Genomic DNA, 17369 nt, shown 5'->3' with positions numbered 1-17369 from the left:
CAATAAATGCAATCAGATCGTGAACACGGGGCTCATATAGTGGATTATCCACTAGCCTATACATGAGCCCCCTGTTCATTATCTGACCGCATTATGGGCAGGAGCCTAATTAAAACCCGACAAGAATAAGTTGGCTACAATTCTGACGAGTTTCATAGACAGAAAACTGTTCAGGTGAGAATGTAATGAGCGCAACACGCAAGCATATATAAAAGGCCCATAGCCTACCCAAACAGAGTGTTAATAGAAAGAAAACTCATTTTTGAAACCTCCAAAAGACCTGCCCCGCGTCGGGGACAGCCCTAAATAATACTACTTATAATATATTTACAGCCCTTATAATCCAACACTGACGCCTGATCGGAAAATGCCTGACATGGTTTCTTACCGTGGGACTTAGGTCCTTCGGTCTCAGGGAGGGGCTTGGTGTCTGGGAGCGAGGGGGCTTGGGCTGGGCTGTCCTCGCAGGCTTGGTAGGTCCTCTCCAGCCACTGGGCGTAGCTGTGCTCCCTGGAGGGAGGCATCACTGCATAAGGGAGCATCGCTCTGGGGGAAGAAGAGGAGACGGGGAGTGAGGCGAAGCGGTTTTTTTCGCCCGATCTTTTCTCTTAAGATGACTCTCCTGGTTTAAGATGATTAATCCCGGGAGAGGAACTCGAGATACTTTATTCCGGCAGCCCTCACCCTGGGTATTCTTTGGACAGTGGGTCCCAAATATTCAGATCGTCTCCATTGAACCAAGTGAAGACCTGCTTCATCAGCTGTGAAACATGCAAAAGACGGGTCAATTCACAAACCGAAAATAGTTGTATTTGTTAGATTCATCTTCGATTCATTTTTTATTTGTGCTAAACAATGGATCAGGCGAAACTGTGGGCAGAACTTCACCTCTGCATTCGCATCATGAAACTAATGCTTGCGACCAAGTCCGATTTATTAACAATCAACGCAACCCTCTGCATGCTGTGAACAGCAGACGTACATTGAGGTAGTGTTCCTTAGCCTGAGTGGTGGGTCTTTGAGCCTCAGGAAAAGGCTCTTCCTGCTTCAGCCACCTCCGCATCACCAAGGCAACGTCCGCATGGAATGCTTTCTGAGTGGTGTAAACACACATTCAAAAGCAACAACTGTCAGTCGCCTCCCGACAGAGCAGAGCACAAAATAAAACCGTGGCTATACTGGGTCATGGGGAAGGTCGAAGAAGCCCATGGATGTGCTGATGTACTTACTATGGAGGTGTAGCACCCCTTTTCCAACTTCTTGCCCATGGCGCAAAAGTCACAGACTGGTTTCTGCTCTTCAACCACGTAGTCCACATCCCCCCTGGCCACACACTGTAAAGACCCAAACACCATAGAAGCCTTTCTCAATCAGTTTCTAATGCGTCAAGAAGAAGTCAAATTACACAAATCAAGAAATGATTGTTTATCTCGCACGGTAAGTTAATAAAAAATTAAAGCGATAAGTGCCCTTATGCTGCCTGTGAAATATATATAATTATGATAGTTCACTAAACATTTATGCATATTATGAGACATTATGTATTAATGACTTGAAGGAATTGTTGCACATCCATCATACACAGAAAAATATCTGGTCGACTAACGCCTGTGTTTACTATCGACTATCGACTAGTGGGTGGTGTCTCCTACTGTTCTGACTGTAAAGGGGGTGGTGTCTCCTACTGTTCTAACTGCTAAAGTACGGGTGGTGTCTCCTAATATTAAAACTGCAAAGTAGTGGGAGGTGTCTCCTAATGTTAAAACTGCAAAGTAGTGGGAGGTGTCTCCTAATGTTAAAACTGTTAAGGGGGAGGTGACTCCTAATGTTAAAACTAAAGTAGTGGGTGGTGTTTCCTACCGTTCGGCAGCGGTTGAGGTGCTGGGTGGTGCTGGAGGACAGGAGCTCCTTCAGCACCTGCTCCATCCTGGCCCTGAGCGCACCTTGGAGCTGCTCCCTCCACCCGCTGCCTGCAGCACCGCCCGGGCTGCATGCCGTGCTGCAGGCCGTGCATGTGAAGGCAACGCGCTCCACTTGGCTGGAGAACAGCCCAAACAGCTCCTCTGGAAAGGTCAACACCAACGTTATATAAACTAAATACACACACACGTCAAATCGATTTTATAGAGATGGCAATCAAATCAATCCATTTACAGTCATGTATTGTTTTTTTAGACGGTGCATTCATAACGTAGGAATACAGAACGGAAGCTTTTCATACAGTTTGTAGACATAAATCTATTGTCCTTGGCTCACCGGAGACACCTTCACATTTGGAGTGCACGAGGCGGCAGCAGGCGGAGCACTGCAGCATGGGCTGCTCAGGCCCCGTCACGTAGCACTGGTGGCACACGGTGCAGAAGTTCCCTGTGGAGAGACATTTATTTTATGCATCCTTCCTTTCAACATCTCAGAGCTTCCCACTCGAGGTCAGGCACAAGCTGTTGTTGACACTGAAAATGACTGTGGAGGCTGCTGTTGCTTTTTAAGTGAGGCAGTGCATCAGAAGAAGATTTGAGACGATAAAAAGACCACTGATGGAATGGTGAAACCCTCTGAAACTGGATGTTTTAGAGTTTATTTTCTTTCAATAAAATGAGTTAATTTGTCTGCATGGTGGACACAACATTTAGCGTACCTTTCTTGTACAGGGGTGTACAGTCAGGGCAGAGGTCCTGCTCGTGGTTCCAGGACATGTCCCAGTTCTTCCCAGGCGTTACCCCACAGCTCTTACAGCGGATGCACACCATGCACACCTGCACACAGAGCAGGGGTGCCAGAACTTAAGATTCATTTCATGGCTATAACCCACCCTTCATACAAACACTTGGTTGACTAGTTTGCACATTTGTGTTTTTACATCTTTTCCCGCTATTGCCTCATAGGCTTGGGGTAGGTCTAGGCTTAAGAGGGTACATACCCAGGGTATGCTACAGTTCAAAGGCTTGGGGTAGGTCGGGCCTAGAGGTTAGAGGGTACATACCCAGGGTGTGCTACAGTTCAAAGGCTTGGGGTAGGTCGGGCCTAGAGGTTAGAGGGTACATACCCAGGGTGTGCTACAGTTCAAAGGTTTGGGGTAGATCTGGGCCTAGAGGTTAGAGGGTACATACCCAGGGTATGCTACAGTTCAAAGGCTTGGGGTAGATCTGGGCCTAGAGGTTAGAGGGTACATACCCAGGGTATGCTACAGTTCAAAGGCTTGGGGTAGGTCGGGCCTAGAGGTTAGAGGGTACATACCCAGGGTGTGCTACAGTTCAAAGGCTTGGGGTAGATCTGGGCCTAGAGGTTAGAGGGTACATACCCAGGGTGTGCTACAGTTCAAAGGCTTGGGGTAGGTCGGGCCTAGAGGTTAGAGGGTACATACCCAGGGTGTGCTACAGTTCAAAGGCTTGGGGTAGGTCGGGCCTAGAGGTTAGAGGGTACATACCCAGGGTGTGCTACAGTTCAAAGGCTTGGGGTAGGTCGGGCCTAGAGGTTAGAGGGTACATACCCAGGGTGTGCTACAGTTCAAAGGCTTGGGGTAGGTCGGGCCTAGAGGTTAGAGGGTACATACCCAGGGTATGCTACAGTTCAAAGGTTTGGGGTAGGTCGGGCCTAGAGGTTAGAGGGTACATACCCAGGGTGTGCTACAGTTCAAAGGCTTGGGGTAGATCTGGGCCTAGAGGTTAGAGGGTACATACCCAGGGTATGCTACAGTTCAAAGGCTTGGGGTAGGTCGGGCCTAGAGGTTAGAGGGTACATACCCAGGGTGTGCTACAGTTCAAAGGCTTGGGGTAGGTCGGGCCTAGAGGTTAGAGGGTACATACCCAGGGTGTGCTACAGTTCAAAGGCTTGGGGTAGGTCGGGCCTAGAGGTTAGAGGGTACATACCCAGGGTATGCTACAGTTCAAAGGCTTGGGGTAGGTCGGGCCTAGAGGTTAGAGGGTACATACCCAGGGTGTGCTACAGTTCAAAGGCTTGGGGTAGGTCGGGCCTAGAGGTTAGAGGGTACATACCCAGGGTATGCTACAGTTCAAAGGTTTGGGGTAGATCTGGGCCTAGAGGTTAGAGGGTACATACCCAGGGTATGCTACAGTTCAAAGGCTTGGGGTAGGTCGGGCCTAGAGGTTAGAGGGTACATACCCAGGGTGTGCTACAGTTCAAAGGCTTGGGGTAGGTCGGGCCTAGAGGTTAGAGGGTACATACCCAGGGTGTGCTACAGTTCAAAGGCTTGGGGTAGGTCGGGCCTAGAGGTTAGAGGGTACATACCCAGGGTGTGCTACAGTTCAAAGGCTTGGGGTAGGTCGGTCCCAAGCATGAAGGATGGTAGGAGTTCTGGCATCTCCTGCACTGCAATACAGGCTAGAAGGAAACAAAGCTTTGTATTAATATGAATTTATACATTTTCTATGACCAAACGCAATACCTCAGGGACCTGAGATTTAAATCAGGTTATAATCAAAGGGTTAGGAGCTATGGATTTGGAAGGCAACATTATTCCATTTAATTTCCGCTTCAGAGAAAACAAATATCAGCCATGGAAATTAATATTCACAGCTGAACCAGTATCAAAGGAAATCATCTTTTACCCTAAAAATGAAATAGCCATAGAAGGACGAAAACTTTTTGATTGAATTTAACCACAAGACGCCTGATGTGTACAGATGAGAAGCGCACCTTGGTGCTTTTGCTTTTGCGCCCGCAGACGTGACAGAACTTGCAGCGCCTGCAGCACCAGTTCTCCTTGTTCTCCTCCTGGGGGCGCTCCTCGGGCAGGAGGCAGAAGCTGTGGAACGGCTCGCAGCAGATCTGGCAGAAGATCAGCTGACGGGGCAAGGGGTGAGGGGCGGAGGAGCAGACAGGACGGTTGATGCATAAACTATAAACTACAATGCATTTAATTAGGGATGCACCGAAATGAAAATTCTTGGCCGAAACCGAAAATGAGGAAGCCAAGGCCGAAAACCGAAACTGAAACACAGAAAGAAATTATTATGCCAATTACTAGTACCATTGCATTATCGGCTATGACTGTGTACTAACTTCATTAAAATGAAGGCATTGCAATTTTTGCAATTCGCTATACGTGGGTCTTTCTCAGAAACATTGAAAAACGTCCACACCGCAGACATATTGGCGCTTATCCAGTCAAGCGTGTGCAGGCCGCGCTTTTTGATTGCGTCATCATCACAAATTTCTGTTTCGGCTGTGTTGTGTCGGTGATAAAAAAGTATTTCGGCCGAAAACCGAAAATGAGCTTTAGGGCAATTTTTGGCCGAAAATCTTCGGTGGCCGGAAATTCAGTGCATCCCTAATAGAACAGGAGAATAGAAACACGGCTGAGGTCAAACCAGGATAATATTTGTGCGGTCATTTTAAAAAGGTGGTAACTGGTTTATTTATTGTCGTCGCAATTACAACCAAAGTATGGTCCGGTCAGACACACTCAAAATAGACCTCAAGGCGGCAATATAAAGAGAAGCAACATTTGGCCCTTGCGCCGGCCTCTCCCCTCAGTGCTGCGGGTGTCCGGGGGCGTCATGTACCTCGTGGTGGCCCTTGCTGGCACAGAGCAGGCAGACCGGCTGTGGTGTGGTGGGTACGGAGGTCAGCACGCTGAGGCCGCCCAGCAGCCACACGTTCTTCAGAGCGCAGTCCTCCTGGAAGAGGGAAAAAAAAAAACACACAATAAAAAGGGTGAGACGTGAAGCCGCGGCCGCCCTCGGAGGAGCGTAAGGTACGGGGGCGGTGAGGCACCACCACCAGCTGAGCAGAGACTGACCTTGAAGTCCACACGGATCCTGCGCGTGCTCTGCAGCAGACCCTTGTGGGCGAATCCGTTATGCAACCCTCCCGGGGCGCTGGGCGGAGCACACTCTCCAGCATTCTGGGAACGAAGCACAGAGCGGGGGTCACCGTGTGTGGCATGGGCCTGCAACCGCTCACTAACGGAGCTCGCCTCATCTCCACGCCCATGGCTCCACGACGTGTCCGTTCCTCCATCGCTCTCATCGTTCTCATCGTCCTCCTCCTCCTCCTCCTCCTCTCCATCCCCCTCTCCCTTCTCCTCTTCTTCAGCCTCATGCCCCCGTGGTGCCAGCACTAAGGACCTCACCAGCGGCTCGTCCAGCCGGAGTAAACACAGGCGTAGCTGTGCTGGCTGCCTGGGTGGCGGTTGAGCCGTGCCCTCTGCCGTCGGAGGGTCTGGCCGCGGCGGTGGCGGCGCTACAAGGTCGTGTGTTTTTGAAGCTGCGAGGACCACAGAGTCGGGCAGCCGCGGCACGACCAGCCGCATGGACCGCTCCGCTTTGGGAAGCGCGCGTACGGCTACACGGTGGTTATGGGCAGTCGTGTGGCTTTTTACAAGTCGGGACAATTTAAGAAGCGTCTCCTTTTTAGAAGGGGCTGCTGAAATGCGAGTGGTGGTTGGAGGTGGGGTTATTATGGGCTGGGGCGGTGGAATAGATGGCCCCGCTGGGGGCGAGATTGGGGCTGGCGCCAGTAGGGGCGGGGTTATTATGCGCTGGGGCGATGGATTATCTGGCGACGCTGGGGGCGAGAATGGGGCTGGAGCCGGTAGGGGCGGGGGTTGGGATGGAATTGGCGGCAGCATGGTCGGGGGCGAGGATGGAGCTGCTGCCAGCGAGGGCGCAGGGGACGGAGCTGTAGGGGTTAGGGGCGGAGCCAGTCGGGGCGGAGCCAGTGGGGGCGGAGCCAACTGCAGCATGGACTCAGGCAGGCGGTGTAAACAGATTTGTAAGCATCGTTGCTGCAGGGGTGGCAGTGGGTCCCGGGGCGGGCTGGCTCCTCTGGGCTCCTCCCCTTCTGCCTTCCCCTGTGCCTGTGGAGGAGGGACTGCCTAAGCCAAACACCAAGATATGTGGTTCCACAGTTAAGACAGCTACCGGTTGTCGCATGCAGGTGCAAAGAGAAGAAGCAGGAAGTGGTGAACAATAACGTATTGTCTCTGTCTATTGTTTTTTGGTTGTATGTGGCCATCGACTGTGGTGCGTTTCAAAAGAGATGCGATTGGGATTTGATTAGTAAGGGATGCACGGGTGCACATGAGCGGATCCTCAAAAAGGTTTCCTCCAAGTAAATAGCTATCCCGTTAGTTCAAAATGATTGGAAATGGAGTTAATCAATCTATGGCCAAATCAACACTACGTATGCATCGAAGAAAATACGTATAAGAAAGTATCCGAAAATAATCTTATTTGGAGCGAATAAGATGCAGGCCTTAATTAAGACCATGTTCGGTCTTGGTTTATTGATTCCTAAAAAAAGTGTTTTTCTAAATTAGAACACCATCTGAAAAAATAAAAAGGCTATATTAGTGGATAAATGCATTAATATGGGCCTTCGTTGAGGTTGATTAAAACAATCATAAAAAATTACTGATTGTGGACTTCCATACATGCAACTGGTTTCCTGAAGCAATAAAGACACAATGACTGGCCGCAACAAATGTCAAAAAGCCATGTACTAAATTAAAAAGTGTGCCTTAATTAAATTCAAAGTGCCTATAAACTTGTGTTCAACAGATTAATTAATATTGAGGTCGGCACACTGAAGAGCAGTCGAGGATCTCTCACTGGCTGTTTTCAAACGAGATTAAGATAAACTATTTAATAGAAGTGACAGCGTTATGCATGAAGTAACTATATTGCTTGGTGTTAGAGCATGGAAGCAGGGTTGAATCATGCATTAGTAAGGTGCTGATGTCAATTGATAGAACAGCAATATTTGTCAAAGCACGCTTTAAGACAGAATGCTAGCCTGGCTATAGCCATGCTGCCTTGCGCGCGATTTCATTTCACGCTGCTAGGCGGCCTGGATTCCATGGATCAGATTTTCGCCTGAGTTAGGGAACCAACCACAGAACGGGGAGGGACGGCAAGACGATGACGACGTCTATACGACACACCCATCGTCTTCTTTAATAGGTCCAGGCTTCTTCCTCATCGAATTTCTGTCGCTCTACATACTGGCTATGAGCTACGTACAGACTCATATCATAGACATTCGTAGCTACGGGCAATCATAAACCACGCCTCAAATACGAGAAAATGAATGTGTGGTTCCCAGACCTCTTCTCAATGTAGATTGAGATGAGGTCTGGCGTTAGCCAGGCTAAAAGCATAAACCAAATCAGACCAGAAAGTTCAAGAGTTCAATTCAATTGTAGTTGTTTAGTCCTGAATCACATGTACAGTTCCAAAGGGCCTAACAGGCCATCTATATAAGACCCAAATAATTATAATTGAATTAGAATATCCGAGCCAGTTTGTTTTAACAAGCACGGAGTACAGGGCAGGGCAGGTTAATTAGCGCTTATCGATTTGGTTCATAACACCACAAGAGTTTGCATTACTTTCAGGAACATTATTTAACCATTAATTAAGTCAAGCCCCACCGATCAGACACATCAGCGAATAGGAGTGGGAAAAATAAATAGATTCTTCGATGCATCGCGATTCTCTCTTGAACGATTCCGTCTTGATGCAGAGAAATTAATAATCTTAATAAAAAAATAAAAATAAATCTTTTTTTTAAATTATTTGTCCGCCTGCTGCAACATTCTGTTCGCCAGAGAGGGATAATTTTAGTAATTTTTTAATTATTTAATTTATCCTCAGTGTGTATTGGCCAATCTGATTTGTCTTGACATGATTACGATTCAGCCTACGCATAGCATGCACGCAAACTCACAGCCAGACACAAGAACTCCTTCTAACTCAAGAGTATCTTTTTCTTTAATGACATAGAAAAGAAAGATTAGAAAGAAAAGAAAACTGAAACCTATGTTTTTACATGCTTCCATATTGTTGTAATGCAAGCTGCATTGATTATTGCATTGTTCATAGAAAGTCATATTTGTGACAAAAGCTTTTTCTAATAAAATATTAGATTAGTTAATTCATCTGTTGTCTTTAATGATGTCTTTAATGATCATCACAAAAGAAGGAAGTGATTAGCAAACTCAGAGTAGCAAACTCAGATGTGTAAATATATTTTTGAAAATCCGGCTTGGAAATGTACAAAAAAATAATAATTGGATCGAGATCCATCGATAATCGTTTTAGAATTGAATCGAGATTCCCACCCCTATCAGCAAACCAGCAAAACTATAACCAGGGTTCGAACCTAATTGGGTAGAGTTGGGGGTCTGCAAAACCCCTATAGTGGATTTGAACAGCCCCAAGCCCTTTGTCTGTTTGATCCAATGGAAGTGCCCTTTCTCTTCCAAGGGGCACGTAGTAACTAGGGCTGGGTAAAAATATCGATTCATCAATGCACTGCAATTTATTTGTTCTCGATTCAGAATTTTTTTAATCGATTATTTCCATTAAAAAAAAATAATAAAAAAGCATACTCAGTCATTGTAATCTAGAAGGGAGTATGCCTAAATGTACATGCCCTTTTAAATTTGTCCATGTGACGATTGTTACTTTTATGCTGCAAGTTTAGCTCAGGAACAATACTATACAATGGTGTAATCCCTTTTTGCTAGTAAAAGCACAATGAAATGGTTAACTCATTTTGAAATGGTTAATTCTAAATAATATTTAGGTATTTTTGTCATCTGCACGAAATATTGAATCGATATCGAAGCAATTGGATCAATATCAAATTGAAATCTAATCGAATGAGGACCTAAAGAATCTAATTGAATCCTGAGGTACCTGGCAATACCCAGCCCTAGTAGTTACCAAAAAAAGGTGGATGTTAAGGCACAAATTAACATCCACCTGCCAGAGCCGTCGGCGCTTCAGAACCCCACCCCCACCTCGTGACCACTACAAATAACAAGCCTGAGAGAAGGTGATCAGGCGTCGCTGCTGTGGGCGGGTTTACCTTCAGAGCTCTGTACCGGCCCGCAGATCCCTTGGGGCCGGGCCGCCGGTGCCTGCCTGCCTCGCTGGGGAGGTCACAGAGGGCCGTTCTGCCGTCCTTGGAGGAGGGGAAGCCTGGACACAGGAGACGCCATTCAGGACGTTAGAACACCGCTCCACAATCAGGTTGCTATAGTACTGATGGGTGACTGAGGGAGACTCTGGAGGAGTTACTCTGGTGGGATTTGGGTTAACTTGAATTGTGCGATCTGGGAAAGTATTTTATGAAAATGTGAAGCGGTATATTATCGATTATGAAACGGCTAATATACGTTTTTTTACGTACACCGAGTATTGCATTCAACAGAGCACCATTTAGCAAACAACTTGAATATAAAAATTGGCTCTTACAGTTGGAGGGAATGAACATTTTATCATAATAAAACAAATAATACAAACAATAAAGACGGCGTCACACGAATAAAAAAAACAGATCTACCCTTTTTGCTAGGGACAGCGGAAGCTAGCTTGTTGCCTCGGGCTAGCTTGGCAGCGTGAGCTAGCTTGGTGGCGTGAGCTAGCTTGGTGGCGCGGCCTGGTTTGGCGCCTCGGGACAGCTTGGCGGCGTGAGCTAGCTTGGCGGCGCGCGCCAGCTTGGCGGCGTGAGCGAGCTTGATGGCGTGCGCGGGCTTGACCGTCCGCTCCTCCGCCTCGGACTCGTCGTCAGACTCGGACCTCAGCAGGTTGCTGTAGGAGCGATGCTTGATGTTGCGCCGCGAGTGTCTCCTGTCGCCGGGGGGTACGGCGTCCGCAGGGAGTCCGTCCCCCGACTCCGCCCTCTCGGCGCTCGATGCGGCAGACGACGACCGCCTCCGGTGAACTGGGGGAAGAGAGTCCCGTGGTGATTTCATTCGGAAATGTGGAATGATTTAATCCGTTGCTTGGATACGGTTTCATCTTTTTGTTTTATCGTGGAGATCATGTTGGAAGAAGAAAGATGTGACGTTTACAGTACATCCGTATACGTACGTTTAAACGGTCTCATGATACGGCCTTCTTTCCCCTTCTCGATCCGTTCACACTTCTTGTGTCTGGTGGCAGAGAAACGCAGGTTATTTTGAGCATAGTTTTGCATCATTTTCTGGAAAATATGCAGTGCACACCTACGGTTGAGATGGGCGCTATTTATCCTCTTAAAAGCGATTGAGCAAGTCTATGTGGAACGGAAATACTTTTGAGGAAAATGTGAAATGACTTAATCCAATCTATACATCCCACTCTTTCGAAAAGAGTAGCATGTTTGTGGTGTATATTTATGGTAGATTATGCTCCAAATGAAAGGCATAAGATAGCAGTATAAAGCCAAGTGGAAGTGTCCCATCCTGAGGCTTCACCCAAACCAAACGCTTTGCGGTTGACCACACCGTGCCAGGGGTCTGGGTCTCACTTGGTAGGGCCACTGACCTTTAACCTATGCTCAAAAGGTCAGCCCCTCCCCAACCCCGGGAATGTGCACTCACGTGCAACACTGCTTCTTGGTGTTGGGCCCCCCGAACTTGGGCTTGTCCAGGCAGTTGGTGCACGTGCTGCAGTCCTTCTGCACCCGGCAGCCCCTGCACACCCCGCAGCGGCGGGAGCGGATGCGGCCCCTTTTCCACCGCCTCTGGACTCGGCTCTCCGGGGGCTCCCACTGAGCCCACTCCTGGCCGGAGCCGTCCTCGTCCCCGCCCTCCTCGACTACATGGAGGAGGTGGTGGGGGGGGGAAGAGAGAGACAGAGTCAGAGAGACGCCCCCAGGCAGACGGATAAGGGAGTGAGCGAGGAACGACCGATGAATGCGCAAAGTAAGACATTCAACACACATTTCTGGGGGAGGAAAGGGGCGGTGTTGGCCTACGTTTTGCGACGGGCAACAGCGCGATGCCCTCTCTCTCGTGGAGCGGCAGGGCACTGAGTCGGGGAATGTCGTCCGGCACCATGGCCCGGGGCTGGCCAAGGGCCACCGCGGCTGCCCGGCACACGTGCTTTATCCTGGGGCCCCCGAGTGGCTGCTCCTGCACGGGGGAACACAGCCAGACGCAGGTGATGTGAGAACTGGCAGCAGAGAATGAGCCTTCACAAGTTCATACAGACTACGATGAGGGGGGTTAACACAGGCAACAGAATATTAAATGCAATGAACTTTGAGGAATAGGTTTTATTCTTAAGATATTCAGTGTTCCAAATCATTTCGGAGTAAAGAGAGGGCTGTGGTGAAACCGTGACTGTAGATACATGCAACCAGGATCCCACAGAATGCAGTATGAACAGGGTTGAGCACCGAAACTCTGTTCCAGTAGGGAACCGGTTTCCGACGTAAACGGTTGAAACGAGATCGGAATAAGAACGCACATTTCGGTTCCTCATAACGGTGCCTGACGTGTTTTAACACCCCCTGCCCCGCCCCCATGGTGTTGCGGCGTCAACTTGCGTTAGTGCTGGGCGCTATACCGGTTCTCACTGAATAACGGTGTGTATTTTCGTTAGGATATGATTTTTTTTTATAGACCGCCATACCGGTGTATTTGATTACACAACGTTCTTAACGCAGCGCCGCGCGACACTGTTTCAGACGGGACCCTTTTCAATGTTGCGCTAAACACGCATGGTACGACTACGACTTTCTTTATAGGTCCATGACTGCGAGGCGTGGTATTATAGGCCAACTGGTAAAAGAGTGTGTCACGGCTTACAAACATATAAACCCTGTGGGCGCCTCGAGACGGACTTGTCAACGCGCGGTGGCATCGCTTACTTGATGTTGTATTGATTGAAGATCGGCAGGTTGTAGTGGGTGAACGTGAATGAACGCGCGCGCGCGCGTGCGTGTGTGTGTGTGTGTTTCGGGCGAATGTAATTTTAAAGTAACAAACAAACAAACTCAAAGCCGATGCATGCATCCAAAACTTTCTGTTCAAAACCAAATAAACAAATCAAAAACAGAGTCGTTATTCGCTTCAAATACTTTTCTTTTCAAAACTTGGGAATTAATACAGCACGGTACCGAGCGGTTGAAAACAATGTTGGCGTCTCCAGTGGCTGCCTTGCGCACCTGCGTTATATTACTTAGTATGACTTTGGCAGTAATGTTGCGCCATGATGCGTGCCTGCCTGCTTTCAGCGAGTAATTAATATTATTTGTAATTATTTTTTAAAAAGATATTTACCGTAACAGTCACAGCACTCACAGCAGCCTCTTCGGGTAAGTCGAGTAATTTAATGCCAACCGTAAATCTTGCATATCAAGTAGGCTAGCAAACACCGTTGCCATTCAACTCAGTGTCCGCTGACTTTCTGCTTAATGTGAAACTCATAACAAGTCGTGCAATTATGCAAGAGTGTGCGGTAGGGTTGTCGCGGTGTGGACATTTTCACACGAGTAATACACTTGTATCAACACCGGTATTACCGAGTATAAACTTTGAAACTAGGTCAACCGCCATCTTCTCCATCAACTCTCCTCTCACACTCGGTGACAGCGTCTGGTAGCCCGCCAATTCTCGGTGACAGCGTCTTACAACGTTCTATATATAATAGTATAATATAATTGTATATATAATATCACGGCCAAAAGCTCTGTGCGCCTCCGGATGGCCGTAGCGCGGGGAGCTCTCGTAGGGATTGGGCTCCGCAGGGTTTGTTTACCGGCGTTGCTATGGTAACCGGTCTTGTAAGGAAGCTCGCCAATTCTCTTCCGCACAGAGAAGAACTCTGGCCTATTTTACAAATTTTTATTTTCTTAGTTATAATTATATTATTAATTTTTACAGATTTTTTTTTTTATAATAACTCTGTGTTGCTGGTGTTTGCCTCAACACCGGTAACACCGTATACCGCGGCAACCCTAGTGTGCCGTTTCGTTTTTGAAGTACCGGTTCGAGAACCGTTTTAGCACCGGAACAGTTTGAAACGTTCAGAGTAGGCACCAGTATCGGATAAAACCCAAACGATACACAACCCTAAGTATAAACGGCAAATAGAAATTCTCAACATGGATGTCATTTTTGCGAAAAACCTTTCTAAAATTACCTGAGTGTTGCCTTCATCGTTGGATTTCTGCGCTCTCCTCCTTCTCCGCCTACCACTTGCCACCATTCCTGATTCTCTTGACCCCAACTATGCATTAGACAAAGGGGAACCAAAACCTTAGACTCTAGCAATGTGTTACTTTACAGAGGACTTTTATGCTTGCTTTAGCTTTCTGCAAAAAAAAAAAAAAAAAAAAGAGAGATACATGATCTGAGAAAGGATAAGGGTTTGAGACCCAAGTTCTGTCTGGGTGGAGTCCTAGAATCCGGGTTGGAGTCCCAGAATCTGGGTTGGAGTCCCAGAGAAAGGACCAAGTTCCTTTAGGCTGGGTTGGAATACCAGAGAGAATGTTGATCTGATCTTAAACACATTGCACTTTCTAAAATGCTTTTTAAACTTTGCCTTTATTTTCCATGTATTTTACAAAAATTGTGCATACGTTTTATTTTCTATTATTTAATATGATTTAATGGTATTGTATGACAATGTTTATATGTGAAGCACTTTGAGTCTGCCTTGTGTTTGAAAAGTGTATAAATAAAGTTGCCTGTCCTTGCCTTACTAACCTCAACTTCCCGAGGAAACTTTTGAGCTTGGTTTGAGTATATGGAATGCAGATTGTTAATCTGTATTAAACAATAACAATACAATTCACAAATCTGCTGTATTCTAAGTCTGTGAATATTAAAAAACATGACTGAAGGTTTTTTCTTGACGATACTTTCCGGGTTGATAAGAGAATATTACCTGGGCCATCTTCAGCTGCTTCTGCTGGTCTATCTTGATGAGCTGGACCTTGGCTCGTTTCAAAAGGTGTAGCATCCTCCTATTGGCTCCCGTGAGGCTCATCCGCTGGCTCTGGCCACTGGCCTCTGCTACATCTCCACTGTCCTGAGCCTCGAGGTAGCCTTCAAACATGGGACGGCATGGGACGGTCAACACACTCAGGTCAGTCCTCCAGTGCTTCAAACTAATGCTGGGACGACGCGTCGACGTAATCGATGGCGGCGAAAAATGTGCAGCCATTAAAAAAAAAAAAGAAAAAACGTGAGTGGCTCCTCAGACTTTCAGAAGTGCAAGGCGCCACGCAACCGTTAACCGTAGAATTCTAAGAATGCATTACTTTGCACTTTTATTTTGGCATTTAAAGGCAATAAACGTGCATTGAAATGTTAAGGAATTCATATTTTTTTCATTCAGATATGTAAATCAACATGTATAAATTGCTATTAGTCAATTAATGGGGAGATCATCGATAATCGAATCGAATCTAAATCTAACTGAAAAAATGAATCATTAGATTAATCGATGCATCAAAAAAATAATCGCTAGATTAATCGTTTAAAATATAATCGTTTATCCCAGCCCCACTTCAAACACTGCATGGGACAGTTAACAGACTCAGGTCAGTCCCCCAGTGCTTCAAACAGTACATGGGATGGTTAACTGACTCAGGTCAGTCCTGCAGTGCTTCCAACATTACATTAGGGCTGGTCTGAATACATAATAAAATAAATTCAATAAAAAATTGAATTGAATTGAATACGAAAAAAAGAAAAAGTAAGAGTAAATTCAAAGTGCGTGTCTTTCTCTGCTTTTACACGTAGAAGGTGGAGACCAAAGCTGCAGAAACTAGTTTTTAATAAACTGATTCGTTTTTTGTTAAGTGGTTCAAGTGGACAAAACCTACGAGTTTAATATCGCAAAAAAACAATATCACGCCGGTGGTTTTCGTTCCGAGTTCGACTTGGTTACAGCAGGGCTTTAATACAGCCTAGAAGTTACCAAATCCACACGGTTTCCAAAGTATCAGAGCAGGCCTACTTCCAATAATCACAAATAGGTGTCGCTGTTGTGAAGCGGGCTAGTGTTTCTGAAAAAAAAATACACATTTGACCATGACAGCAGAAAAGGACATGGGATTGTTCTTACTTTGAGCGTCTGTATCCAGTGCTCCTTCCGCTACTGGCTCGCTCAAGGGCACCTGGGCGTGCACGGCGCTGGCTTTGATGTTCAGCAACACAGCGAGCTTCCTCACAACCCCTGGCGTGTCCACCTCCTCCATCTTTATCTTGGACCGGCGTCTCTTCCGGACCGGAGGGGTTGAGCCGGAGCCTGCACACAGGTCCTCCCCTTTGGCGCCTGAAGGGCCCTTCTTCTTCTCGGCCAGTTTGGACGTCAGCTTCTTGAGGTTCTTGTACACCTCCAGGTGGCTGGAGTTTGGACTCTGCGCAGAGCCGCCAGCTTCCAACGCGGACCCCGATTTGAGCAGGGATCTCTTAGGGACGGCGTCCTCCTCATCCAGGAATCTTTTGGGGGCTTTAATGACCCTGGAAGACCTAGCGCTGACGACAGGTGCGGCGGAGTTACTGGAGCTCAGACCCTGTGGCGGCTCGGCCTCCCCTTCCTGATTCAGAGCAGCTGGAACAGGCTCAGGGACGTAGGTGTAAAACACGCGTCGGATTTTAATGCCGCCCAATTTCTGGGCGGGTTTGCTATGCTGCTGTTGTCGTTGCCCGAACAGCGATTTTTTTACTTTTCTGAACACTGGCTTTTTCTTGGGGGAATCTTCTGCGATCCCCTGGGAGAGCGTTGGCGCCGCCTGTCCACTAAGGGCTTCACCCTCAGGGGAAGCCCCGATGTCCAACTCCACCTTCTTCTTCTGCCGTCTCTTGGTAGGAGCTTGGGATTGCGACGCTCCTTCAGACTCATTTTGCTGGTGCCGAGACCCCTTGGTCCCCTTCCCAGAGCTTTGGTCTGCCTGGGCGTGCTTTGAGCCCTTACCGGCCCCTTTCAGCCTGGAGCCTCTCCCTTTGCCCTTGACAACTGTCAGGGTACACACAAGCTTATCCTGTTTGGTGCCAGCGGCTGAGGTAGAACCCTGAGTAGTGTGCTCTTTTGTGGCCGCTTTGCGCTGCAACCCCGGGGCCACTTTTGTCAGTGTGGAGCCTGAGGACTGTCTTCCGGTACTTTCGGTGCCCGGACTTGGGGTTACCTGCTTGGCAGGCAGCTTAATGGATATCCGAGAACCGGGTACTCTGACTGTATCACCACGGCCTTCTTTACGAGGCCTCTGTACAATTTTTCCAATCAGAGTGGGTTTGGGGCTCCGTGGCACAATTTTTCCAATCAGCGGCTTGGATTGTGGGGACAGGTCGGGGGCCGGAGGAGGCTTAGCCTGGGTAGGTGATGACAGAGGAGAGCTTCCCGGAAGCTGATGGGAACAAACTGTTTGTGTCCCAAATCCAGTGAAATCTTCCTCCTTTAAAAAAAGAAGAAAATAGTATTGATTCATTTGAAAGTTTTAAAAATAAATGTTCAGCTTTGCAGTGGAATGCTAGCTAAACAGAGCCGTGTCTGCCTTTGACTGCCTCGCAGGGATCTGGTAACAACCGCCGATCATGAGTTAACCGGGTACATACGTGTTAACCATGTGCTTGGGTCGCCATGGCTACGATAGAAAGAAACATCATAATACAACTGTCA

At 47.6% G+C, this 17369-nt stretch overlaps 1 protein-coding gene across 1 annotated transcript in view; it reads right to left on the bottom strand.

Annotated features, from left to right (window-relative positions):
• The window catches only part of LOC132450698 (histone-lysine N-methyltransferase 2B-like), a 35182-nt gene that overhangs the window by 15620 nt on the left and 2193 nt on the right, over positions 1 to 17369 (bottom strand). Inside the window, exons 2-20 of the mRNA XM_060042721.1 lie at positions 15816 to 17145; positions 14631 to 14791; positions 13884 to 13970; positions 11713 to 11869; positions 11336 to 11552; positions 10845 to 10906; positions 10315 to 10695; positions 9838 to 9950; positions 5762 to 6838; positions 5526 to 5639; positions 4657 to 4803; positions 4249 to 4341; positions 2639 to 2756; positions 2257 to 2367; positions 1861 to 2063; positions 1230 to 1334; positions 983 to 1093; positions 685 to 761; positions 389 to 546 (exon numbers count right to left, since the gene is read on the bottom strand). Of these exons, the coding sequence (XP_059898704.1) occupies positions 389 to 546; positions 685 to 761; positions 983 to 1093; positions 1230 to 1334; positions 1861 to 2063; positions 2257 to 2367; positions 2639 to 2756; positions 4249 to 4341; positions 4657 to 4803; positions 5526 to 5639; positions 5762 to 6838; positions 9838 to 9950; positions 10315 to 10695; positions 10845 to 10906; positions 11336 to 11552; positions 11713 to 11869; positions 13884 to 13970; positions 14631 to 14791; positions 15816 to 17145 (4822 nt within the window). The remainder of the gene's footprint in view (positions 1 to 388; positions 547 to 684; positions 762 to 982; positions 1094 to 1229; positions 1335 to 1860; positions 2064 to 2256; positions 2368 to 2638; positions 2757 to 4248; positions 4342 to 4656; positions 4804 to 5525; positions 5640 to 5761; positions 6839 to 9837; positions 9951 to 10314; positions 10696 to 10844; positions 10907 to 11335; positions 11553 to 11712; positions 11870 to 13883; positions 13971 to 14630; positions 14792 to 15815; positions 17146 to 17369) is intronic.

This window comes from Gadus macrocephalus, chromosome 22 (genome assembly GCF_031168955.1).
Source record: "Gadus macrocephalus chromosome 22, ASM3116895v1".
NCBI lineage: Eukaryota > Metazoa > Chordata > Actinopteri > Gadiformes > Gadidae > Gadus > Gadus macrocephalus.
Note: the sequence above shows the minus strand (reverse complement) of the source record. Positions and strands in the feature narration are given on the sequence as shown.